This window comes from Mytilus trossulus, unplaced genomic scaffold (genome assembly GCF_036588685.1).
Source record: "Mytilus trossulus isolate FHL-02 unplaced genomic scaffold, PNRI_Mtr1.1.1.hap1 h1tg000210l__unscaffolded, whole genome shotgun sequence".
In the NCBI taxonomy this organism is placed as follows: domain Eukaryota; kingdom Metazoa; phylum Mollusca; class Bivalvia; order Mytilida; family Mytilidae; genus Mytilus; species Mytilus trossulus.
Genome location: NW_026963310.1, coordinates 579,729 through 592,052, shown reverse-complemented (window position 1 = coordinate 592,052; position 12,324 = coordinate 579,729). Strand labels below are relative to the sequence as shown.

Here is a 12,324-nt window from a genome sequence, read left to right as displayed (position 1 = left end):
TACTAACAATTATTGACCGCCATTAGATTTTTGTATTTTTTAGAGTTTAGAATAGCTTTTTTTTAATGAAATTAAAAGAGTGTCAGAGAACTTATACTAAAATGTTATTCGTTGTGTTTAAAATAACCAAAATTAGTCTTCTTTTTATTAGAATTGATGCTATTTTATTTGAAATCAGTTATTTTTACCATCTTGAGACAAGTTTTCTTATCAGAATTGAGATATAATGAGAATTGAAATACTTAAACTTTTATTTTTGTGGAATAAGAATGCAGTTATTGATTTATTTTGATACACATTATTAACCGTCATATCATTTCAGTACTTTTTGTACATCAAGATTGGCTGTTCTTCATAAAATATGCTTACTTTAAGGAAAAAGATATTAAATTTTTGTATGTGTTTGCTGAAATGCAAATATTTCTTCCTTTACTAAAAATTATTGACCGCCATTGGATTTTTGTACTTTTTACAAGTTTAGAATAATTTTTTTTCATGAAATTAAGAGTGTCAGATAAATCTTACTTAAATTTTATTCGCGTTAATTAAAATATCCAAAATTAGTCTCCTTTTTTTAAAATTTTATAGACTTCGATTGTGACAGGAATATAAAAAGTCCTTGATTATGATAAAATAAAAATAAAGAATTTTATCATGATTAGGATACAAAAATTTTAACTGATCCTTTCATTTTGCTTTTCCTGAGTATGTTTGGAAAATAATAAAAGCAAAATCGCGATGTAGACACCGTTTTAAAACCCGCCGGGTTTGAAAATATATAACTTAAATAAAACAAAAAGACCATTCTTTAATAATAATATATTTATGTTAGGTTTTATCTGTACATTTCTTTTCAATAAAACTTTGCTAAATTATTATTATTAAAGCAAAATGTATCATCATGATCATTGAATGTTTGATTTTCACTAGGCGCCATTTTAATTAAACAAAACGAAATTAAGATTCCGTAATTTGTGTTAGTTTATCATGTGACCTATTACAGGTCAATCCGTCATCAAGGTCGATCGGTTCTATCCGTCCGATCAGTCCGATCAGTCAATTACTTTTACTATAAGTCTGACGGAATGCGGACGTCAGTTTGACGCGAACTTGACTGATCGGTGACTGATCGATGACCGCTGATTGATCGCTGAAATAGTAACGCCTAAGGTTGCAAGTACTGTAGTATATAAATAATATTTAACAATACTGAAATTGTAAACCAACTTATTTTTTGTGGATACATTATGGCGCATTTTAATAGCTTTTTCTAGTCAATATTGTGGCAATTTAGTATCACAGTGTTCTCATTTACATGAGGTTCTATCAAAAGGAAAGATCCAAATTAAACATATTCATGACGATTACAGTTTGGGTTCTTTTCTACTTCTGAAAGACGCAAAAAATTAATCACTCACGAAATAATTAGTCGGTGTACAGTAACAGAACTTAAAAAGAGAGGATTCCAAATATATTTCAGAGTAAAAAAACCTAGCTAACATCCTTAAGACAACACTTGTCTGTCCTAAGGATCACAAAACACATTTTCATGCAACCATGTAGATGCTTCTACATTTATTTAAAAAATTAAAATGATAAACGTTTGTATGTAGTAGTAAATCTATGAATATTTATTATTTACAGTTGTTGAAAAGTCTTCCAGTTCTAAGATATCATTTTGGGTGATGATGAAGTCTCCCAAGACCATTATTAATAGTTTCTCAACATTAGTGGCTGCCATGATTTATTCCATTCTGGACCCAACACTAGAACCACATCTGAGTGGCTCTGTAAGTTTTCTTATTTTTATTTTCAGCTGTTGTCATCACCAATAATCACCTTTTGTCCCTAATCTGGTGTTTATAGTCCCTCTGTAAACATTGAAATTTGTTTTTTGGAGTTATTTGTAATATACTACTCAAAAATAGTATTCCAACACTTCTGTTTGTATTATTAGGATCAAACTTTAAGGGCTCATATCTGTGCAGAAAATTCTCTTTTCAATGTAAAACAAATTATGTGTGAAAGAGAAATGCGATCAGAATCACCATTTTGTCAATTGTTTGTGTAATATGCATATTTAAGGAACATTTACATGCCATAAAATGTTAATATTGTGATTTTAATTTTGGGTCTGTCACTTAAAGTTTTCAAACAGTGAAACTGTCTGAAGTTTGACCAATACAACTGTAGAATTTTTGATGCACAAATGATTGAAAATCAAGAAAACACAAACTTAAAAGATAATTCTTGATCTTTGCTAAATTTTATATTCTTATTCACAATTTGTGTTGCTTAACTTTTTTGAGCAAACATATATTTAGAAAAAAACAAATATATATATTGGCAATAAATATTGTGATTTTTTTGAATGATTGTCATCTGGACAATATATGTGAAATCCAAATATGTATATGTTCTTTTGAAAACATGTAGGGCTTCATAACAAAAAATGGACTGAAGAAAAGTCAAATAAATCTAGACAATTTCAAGAATACCATTGTTTAAATTTACCAAATTTTTATTACTGAATTGTCTTCTTAAAGTTCTGGCTTTAGAATAAAAAAAATTGAAAATTTTTCATATTTTCTTCATTCACTCTTGAATCTATAATAGCTTGAAAGAAACTTATTAATTTTTCGTGTTCCATTTGTACATTTTATATGAGTACCAACAAATATAAAGAAGAATCATTAAATACATAAGTTTTGAACATAAAATTGTCAAAATTTATTTATTTTATTGGAAATTTTAAATGATAAGCAAGATCTTGGAATTGTTTTTAAAAACTCAACACCTAATTTAGATTTTGGTTGTTTGTTTTTCAGTTAGAATTATTGTCAAAATTGTATATTTCAGTTCAATTTAGAAGCTGATATCATAGGTCTGCTATTTTTGCTGATGGCAGCATTTTATGCCATTATGTCACCTATAGCTGGATGGATTTGTGATAAATTGGTAGGTATGATATATCATTATGTTACTATACAACTATATAGATTTGTGATATATTGATAGATTTGTGATAAATTGATATATCTGTTATGTTATTTTCTCACCTGAAGCTGGATGAATTTACAATGCATTGGAATTTGATGCGACTGACATACAAGTGAGAGGTTTGGCTGGCTTTAAAACCCCGCTTCAGTCAACCATTTTTTTCATATGAAAATGCCTGTGCCAGGTTTGGAGTATGACAGTTGTTGACCATTTGTTTGATGTGTTTGGGCTTTTGATTTTGTCATTTAAATAAGGACTTTTTGTTCTGAACTTTTCCTTGGAGTTCAGTATTTTTGTGATTTTACTATTGGTAGGTATGTAATATCATTACATATATATAGATCTGTGATAAATTAGTAGGTTAGTTTTGTGATTATGTCATATACAACTGGATATATCTGTTAACTAAAGTTGGACTAAACTACAATGCATCAGTAGATACTGTATGTCATCATGTCATTTACAGCTTGAGAAGTATAAGGTACATATGAAAGTATATTATGTCATTGAATCACAAATAACTTGATGGTTCTTTGAATTTGTGGAAGGTTATTTATTTCTTATTAAAAATTTAGCATTGAAAAGCAATCAAATAATGTACAAAAGGTACTTGATAGATTATATTCAATGAAGGACATTTTATCTTACCTCCTATACATTTCTAGGAATATGATTGGTTAAAAGCAACCTCGTGGAGACCATGTATATTCAATATTAGGTTAGTAGGGAGGCGGGGCTTATTTCAATACACAGATAGTTGCAGATTTACGATTTGGACACTGTTTGATTATTTAAAACTATTAAAGTTCTGTTGTTTAATATTGTTAAGGTTGTTGATAATAAAAAATAATCGTTTACATTAGACGTTTGGTGCAGACCAATGAAAGAAGATTAAAATTGAACACTTGAACACTTTAGTACAGAAATAGGAAGATGTGTTATGATAGTAAATAAGACAACTTTAGTCTAAATTCAACAAATAAAGATAGTCTGTAAGATGAATTCGTTAAAAAGTGTGTTAGTGACCTAATATGATACATACATGGTAAGTAAATTCCATATGGGGTTCGAGCTTCGCTCTCACCCCATACAGAATTTACTAACCCTGTCTGTATCATATTAGGTCACTAACACAATATGTAACTAATAGTTTTTATGAACTTTTACAACCTGTTTTGTCTTTTCTTTTCAGCCAGATAATCGTGGAGTATTGATACCAGGTTTTATTATTTCTGCTGTTGGTATGCTGTTATTGGGTCCTTCAGAATTACTTGGACTTAGAGATTTATTAGATGAGTGAGTTGATTTATTATTGTTTGTCAGATTTATAAGTTGCTTCTATTTTATAGATACATCAAAAACTGATTGAAAGACATAATATGAAAAATAACATGTGGTATGTTAATTTGCCAATGAGACAACTATCCACAAGAAATCAAATGACACAGAAGTTAACATGTATAGGTCACTTAACAGTCTTCAACAATGAGCAAAGCCCATAGTGCATTGTCAGCTATAAAATGCCACGAAATGACAAATATATAAAACAATTCAAACGTGAAAACTAACAGACTAATTAATGTATAAAAGAATACAAGATTAATAAATATGTATCATCATCTGACAAAATTCGTAAGAATCATGAAAATATTTTCCCAACAGTCATGCAGTAAAGCAAACAGTTGTCATGTTCTTTTTAATAAAGCTTGGATACAAGACCTGATTTTAAATCAACATTTACAAGCCATTAACTTTACATACACAGAAGGTATCAGCTATGTTATACAATAAGTAACTGTGAATCTCATGAAAAAGTAAAATGAAATACTTTGAATGTATGTTACATAAAATGATTCTGAAATTAAGCATGTACAAAAAAAAATAACTTCAGTTGCAATATATAAAAAATGTTGATATGACAGTTTGCAGTTGTTATAATATTAACATAAATATAATGTTAACATACATATAATAAAAGGAGTATAAAGACATATACAAATAATGAATATGTATTGCTTATTAAGACAGCTGCGTGTTAACAATGCATTTAAGATTGTAATGAAGTTTTGTCCAGTTTTGCATTATGTCCTAATTTATATTTTGTAGCCAGCTATGGTTAAACATTGTATCCCTCATTGTACTTGGCATTGGGTCCAGTTTAGCACTGATACCAACGTTTGATATTTATGTTAGCATAGCAGAGTAAGTATATATATCAACATAGTTGAAGTACACAAAGTTTTATTTGTTATTTTTCATTGTTATTAGAATTAAGACAATTGTTACAGTAATAAAATCAACGGTACCAATTTTGATGCACCAGATGCACGTTTCGACAATACATGTCTCTTCAGTGATGCTCATGGCCAAAATATTTGAAATCCAAAGCTTATATAAAAGATGAAGAGCTATAATCCAAAAGGTCCAAAAAGTATAGCCAAATTCGTTAAAGGAATCAGAGCTTTGCATGAGGGAGATACATTCCTGAATTTATAATAATTTCTAATATTTTGTAACGGCAAATTTTAATAACACAAAAAATCCGTATTTTCATGCCAATAGTAACTGATCAGATGTGTAAATAAAGGTTACTAACAAAATTTGAAAGGGGAATCATATTTTGATGTGTTTACTTTGTAAGCAATAGCATCTCTTACTATGCATACATCAACTACAATACAAATCAACATTCAGTGAAAATGTCACAACAAGGATGTGACACAACTACAAATTAGAAACACATTAATACTCTGGTACTTCAAGATCTAAGATTGCCAAACCATATTGCTAGTGAGTTGGAGCAAAGACTATCAGTCAAATGATGTGTCAATTTCAGATAGTCTTTCTGATAAATTATGATGACTTTATTGTGTAATTGCTTTAGACTAGCTTTCAGTAAATATAAAGTACTTAACAGAAATTTCTGAAAATCCACTAAACAGAACAGCCTAATATTTAGTTAGGAGTTAAACAGTGATCTATTTGAACTTGTAAGCGATTTTGAACATCTACTTAAGTTTTTTTGACACTGGATTATGCGTTGAGATAGCTTTCCACTATATAGATGACGTTCTTTCACTAAACAATTCAAAATTTGGTGACTATGTGGATCGCATCTATCCCATCGAATTGGAGATAAAGGATACTACAGATACAGTTAAGTCGGCTTCATATCTTGACTTACATCTAGAAATTGACAATGAGGGTCGGTTGAAGACAAAACTTTACAACAAAAGAGATGATTTCAGCTTTCCAATTGTGAACTTTCCATTTCTAAGTAGCAACATTCCAGCAGCACCTGCATACGGGGTATATATCTCCCAATTGATACGATATTCCCGTGCTTGCATTTCCTATCATGAGTTTCTTGATAGAGGGTTACTGCTCACAAGGAAGCTATTAAACCAAGAGTTCCAAATGGTGAAGTTGAAATCATCCCTTCGTAAATTTTACGGACGCCATCACGAGTTGGTTGACCGTTATGGAATAACCGTTTCACAAATGATATCGGATATGTTCCTTACGTCGTAACTACAATCCCCTTCCCTTTCATGAATTTGACCTACCGAATTAGACTATTTACCGGATTTGTAATCACATAAGCAACACGACGGGTGCCGCATGTGGAGCAGGATCTGCCTACCCTTCCGGAGCACCTGAGATCACCCCTAGTTTTTGGTGGGGTTCGTGTTGTTTATTCTTTAGTTTTTTATGTTGTGTCATGTGTACTATTGTTTTTCTGTTTGTCTTTTTCATTTTTAGCCATGGCGTTGTCAGTTTGTTTTAGATTTATGAGTTTGACTGTCCCTTTGGTGTCTTTCGTCCCTCTTTTAGTAGACAGTATTTGCAATATTAAAACCCAACATGCAATGCCAATTGGAGCTTCAGCCACATTCCAACCCTGACTTAATTTCATACCAACACCAGAAAAAAACTGAATAACAATGTACTTTCCCAATCAGTTTTGATTTGTTCCAATTACTTTGAAATCCAGGGTTATGGCAAAAACAGTATGTGTAAATTGTCAAACAGCATAAGTACATTTTTTGTTAGTGCTATTTTTATGGTCATCTTATCTTTCTTATAGATAATTACATTTAATAAAAAATAAGCCTTTGCTGATTTATATGGCAAATTAAAATTAACCTTCTAATATTTGAGGTAGTATGACTGTTATAATGTGTAACAATACCACATGACGTGATACTGGTTTAACAAATGGAATATTTTTTCAGAGAGCTAGGATTCGATGATGATTTAGGAATGTATGGTATTGTAGCAGGTTTGTGGGGATCAATGTACGCTATAGGGTAAGTTAAATGCTAATTATCATAAAGCACCTTGACATATGCATTGGTTGAATGGGATTGCAATTACAATTTTAGCATGCTTACTCTATAATGATTTCTGTATGTTACTGACATTCTGTCTTCCATCTCACACAGAGGCGTAGAACACATTGCATTCTAATTTGTGTTATTCATAGTTTTACTTGATATTAAAATCATGTAAAGGCAAGTAACGCATGTGGATAACAATGTGAACTGGAATAGCAATGCTAAAAATACAGGAAACAACCAATGTCAATGATAATTAGATCCAACTCTTAACCTATCAATGAAATAGTAATGTTAATGTTTCATTGTGATGACAGAAGGAAACGAATGTAGAAAAAAATCCCACTGATGAAGCATTATAAATATTATATTGTAATGACTTAGGGCAAAGAATGTAGTGAAAAACACCACTCCTTACTGAAACCAAATTTTTATCTGTTGAGAAAAGGAAGGGTGAAATATGCCCAAGGGACAGTAAAACGCATAGATAAAAAATAAACTGACAATGCTTAGGCTAAAAACAAAAAAGACAAATAGAAAAATAATAGTACATAGAACACAACAAAGAAAACTACAGACTTAGCAACACAAACTCCATCAAAAACTGGGGGATCTCAGAGGCTCTAGAAGGGTGCTCAACATGTAGCAATCGTCGTGTTGCTAATGTTAGTACAAACTCGGTAACTAGTATAATAAGGTTGGTCAAAAAATGTGAAAAGGGAATGGGATTGTAGTTACAACATAAGGAACCTAGTCATGCCTTACCTTTAAGTGATTACAGAGGGTCTAAAATGTATTAATTAATACCCACTCGTACCAAAAACCTAATTCTGATTGATGACATAGCTATGGTCAATGTTCTACTTGTCAAAGTGTTTACAGAGAGCACCAAATGTATTGAACAATATCTCTGCTAAAAAACAAAATATGATTTAATACTTAAAATAACAATGCTCATGCATTATTGCTAGGGTGTTGGTAAAATAATGTATCTATGAAGTGAACCTATACCACTAATGCATAAAACTTATTTTAATAAGTCTTTTAATTATTTTCATTATTAAAAGCCCTTTTAAAGATTAATTTTAATACAGCATGCATTTTTCACAGTATTTTATAAGTTTCGTGTATTTTTTGGGCCATCAAACTGTAGTGTAGTCTTAAAGATTGGTTATGTATTTCTAATCCTTTTCTTTTAAACATTTTGTGATATTAGTAATACTGTTAAAATTGTGACAAGATCGGTTTATAACATTTTTTTCCCAAAAGCAATAATGAATCAAGTAAGTTGGTTCATTACTAAAAAAATCAAAAATAAATGCAAACAAAAATTTACAGTTATTTTTATTAGACATTATCATTATCATTGCAGAGATTTTCTGGGACCAACAATTGGTGGTACATTGCTAGATATTTATGGTTTTCCATTTTGTTGTACTATAACAGCAGGAGCATGTTTATTTATGGTGAGTATATCTAAATGTACACTTTCCTGACAATGATATCACAAAAATAACAATGCTCAGGGCATCTATTCTATTTCAACAGAATTTAGGACTAGGTATCTTCATCCTTCTATGGTGGATTTTAAATTAAAAAATAAATGACAAATGACTGGACGAAAAGTCCCTAATAAAATGACAAAAACAAAATCTCAAAAACATATCAACTGTCATATTTCTGACTGGGTACAGGCATTTTCTAAAGTGGAAATAGTGGATGAACCTAGTTTTATAGCTAGGTAAACCTCTCACTTGTATGACAGTTGCAAAAAGATGAGTAATATTAAATAATTTGTTTTTCAATTTAACCATTTGAGTCAAGTATGACAGTGTTAGAAATTAAGATGTGGATCTGAGTAACTTTATATAAAAGTAGGCCTTTAATGTGTAGAAATAGGTCTTCATAAGTTCATGCAATTTAAGGTGGTATCCAACACTTTCACTAAAATTAATTTGGCTCGTTTAGTTTTCATAAAATTCTGTTAAAGTATTTACTTTGACCCTTTAACGAAACTAAAAATTTCTAAAATTTGAACCAACCATTTTGTCAGAAAAATTACACTGGTTATATAGCAGTTTGACAAACACCAATTTTAATCATTGAGAAGCTTAATATTCCTTTAACAACACAACGTAATTAAAACGTTTAGCTGACTTTACAGAGTTATCTCCCTGTAGTGTTATGTACCACCTTATGCTTTGCTACTGGGCAGATGGTGTCCTTTGGGACAAATTGTCCACCAGCAGAGACATCTACCACCTGTAAGCGGCTCTAGCTAAAATATGCAAGACAACTATGAGCCTGCTTTATGTTTAATATTTAATTTTCTTTAAAAAATGGATAGAGTGATAAACAAGCAAACAATGGCAGAAATGAACAATGTAATACAGAGGCTTATTGCACTTCTGATGCACTGTTTAGTTATGATAACCTTTACAAGAAAGTGTAGGGCAGACATGACTTTTTTGCGTAGTTAACAGTTATACAGGGCTGCAGTCTGTTTTACTATTTATATTTGCATGTCTAGTCGATGTGCAGTGCTGCAGACAGTTTTACAATACTTTGATCTCAAAATTGTGAATTTCTTTCTATTATTCATTGTCATGGCTTTATAATATGCAATGTTAAAGGCGTTATTACCTGAGTTTTATTTCATATTTACAGGTTCCTTTACTGTTATTTTCATGGCTGTATGATACCAGATGTTGTAGACAAACTTCCTGGAAGACTACCACAGTTATTAGTGAAACAACACCACTACTTGCTGATGATTCGCAGGATTATGAACATGATATGTTATCAACTTATCCTCCACAAAAACAAACTACAGTAACAATGACCTGATGATATGCCTTTATCTGTGATACATTTATTAAGTGCCAATTGTCTTTCTTCACAATTGTTTGTGGTTAACATTGTTTGAGTTAGAGTTATCTTCCTTTGTTACCATATTGAAGGTCACAATGTCCTTCAGCCATATTGAATCAGTTTTACTGATCAATTCACTTAAAGCAACAAACATTTTCTTACCAACTTTAATTTGTCTAAGTCCTCTGTTATTCATCATTATGTTCTTGTTAGGATCTCTTCTTGAACTGCCCGATTCACAGGTTTTAATTTAGTTTCTAAAAAAAAAGAATAACATAAACATCCAGTGATAAATAAAATCAAATATCGATAAGTCAATGGTAGATAAACTATATCATCTGGGGGGTTAGAAAGTTAACATAATCTTTATCTGTATACATAAATTATATTTATTTTTGGCAGCGTCAATGCTGTTTGGTTTATGGCTGCATGTCATGGCTTTCATCAAAATTTCATTTTGATTGAGTAGTATTACATGAAAAATTATCAACTAAAATATCAAATGAAAATTAAAATAAAATTATACTCATTCTTAACATTAACCTTTTTTTGCAATTATGCATTTTGTAATTTTATATATTCAGTAATTATTTTAACAGATAACTCTTATGAATTATTGTGTCATGACAATACCTCATTTTATTTGTATTGACCAAGGTCTAATAATTCAGCATTATTTTTATATATACTTACGTGACAAAAGGTAGGACATTTAATTTATAATTCAGGAAAAGTTAAAATACTGTATTTTTGAATGTTAATATTGTCTATTTTTGTTTAATGTTTGTGAGAACAGAAATGTGATATGCTATATTTGTAATACATTGATATTTGTGAAATGTATGCATGGAAGGTAATGTTCTATCTGATATTTGTATTACATTGTTATGAATGTGTTAAAGGGAGGTTATTAAATTCATAAGATTAATTATCATAGATACCAGGCTTATAATACCTGTAATATGAAACCCCAGACGCATGTTTAATATATATAAAACTCATCAGTTACGCTCAGATCAAAAATCTTTTTCTTGTTTTCTACTCTTATATACATTAAACAATGGCTATAAAATCACATACAGCTATCATAAAAGAAATTTAACTGTGAAAGTTTTTGAGCTCACCTGTTCCGAAGGGACAAGTGAGCTTATGCCATCACTTGGCGTCCGTCGTCGTCCGTCGTCTGTCGTCGTCGTCTGTCGTCGTCTGTCGTCGTAAACTATTTCAAGAATCTTCTTCTCTGAAACTACTGGGCCAAATACTTTCAAACTTTAACTGAATGTTCCTTAGGGTATCTAATTTATAAATTGTGTCCGAAGTTTTGATCTATCAACAAACATGGTCGCCATTGCTAAAAATAGAACATAGGGGTCAAATGCAGTTTTTGGCTTATAACTCAAACACCAAAGCATTTAGAGCAAATCTGACAGGGGTAATATTGTTTATCAGATCAAGATCTATCTACCCTGAAATTTTCAGATGAATCAGACAACCCGTTGTTGGGTTGCTGCCCCTGAATTGGTAATTTTAAGGAAATTTTGCTGTTTTTGGTTATTATCTTGAATATTATTATAGATAGAGATAAACTGTAAACAGGAATAATGTTCAGCAAAGTAAGATTTACAAATAAGTCAACATGACGGAAATGGTCAGTTGACCCCTTTAGGAGTTATTGCCCTTTATAGTCAATTTTTAACCATTTTTTCGTAAATCTTAGTAATCTTTTACAAAAATCTTCTCCTCTGAAACTACTGGGCCAAATACTTCCAAACTTTAACTGAATGTTCCTTAGGGTATCTTGTTTGTAAATTGTATCCGAAGTTATGATCTATCAACAAACATGGTCGCCATTGCTAAAAATAGAACATAGGGGTCAAATGCAGTTTTTGGCTTATAACTCAAAAACCAAAGCATTTAGAGCAAATCTGACATAGGTAATATTGTTTATCAGGTCAAGATCTATCTGCCCTGAAATTTTCAGATGAATCAGACAACCTGTTGTTGGGTTGCTGCCCCTGAATTGATAATTTTAAGGAAATTTTGCTGTTTTTGTTTATTATCTTGAATATAATTATAGATAGAAATAAACTGTAAAAAGCAATAATGTTCAGCAAAG

At 30.7% G+C, this 12,324-nt stretch overlaps 1 protein-coding gene across 2 annotated transcripts in view; it reads left to right on the top strand.

Annotated features, from left to right (window-relative positions):
* The window catches only part of LOC134700956 (MFS-type transporter SLC18B1-like), a 29,497-nt gene extending 18,351 nt beyond the window's left edge, over positions 1 to 11,146 (top strand). For both annotated transcript variants that reach the window (XM_063562101.1, XM_063562100.1), the window contains exons 8-14: positions 1,645 to 1,790; positions 2,860 to 2,958; positions 4,193 to 4,296; positions 5,107 to 5,202; positions 7,236 to 7,310; positions 8,710 to 8,803; positions 10,005 to 11,146. In XM_063562101.1, the coding sequence (XP_063418171.1) occupies positions 1,645 to 1,790; positions 2,860 to 2,958; positions 4,193 to 4,296; positions 5,107 to 5,202; positions 7,236 to 7,310; positions 8,710 to 8,803; positions 10,005 to 10,184 (794 nt within the window). In that variant the 3' untranslated portion in view covers positions 10,185 to 11,146. The remainder of the gene's footprint in view (positions 1 to 1,644; positions 1,791 to 2,859; positions 2,959 to 4,192; positions 4,297 to 5,106; positions 5,203 to 7,235; positions 7,311 to 8,709; positions 8,804 to 10,004) is intronic.
* The last annotated feature ends 1,178 nt before the right edge of the window (positions 11,147 to 12,324 follow it).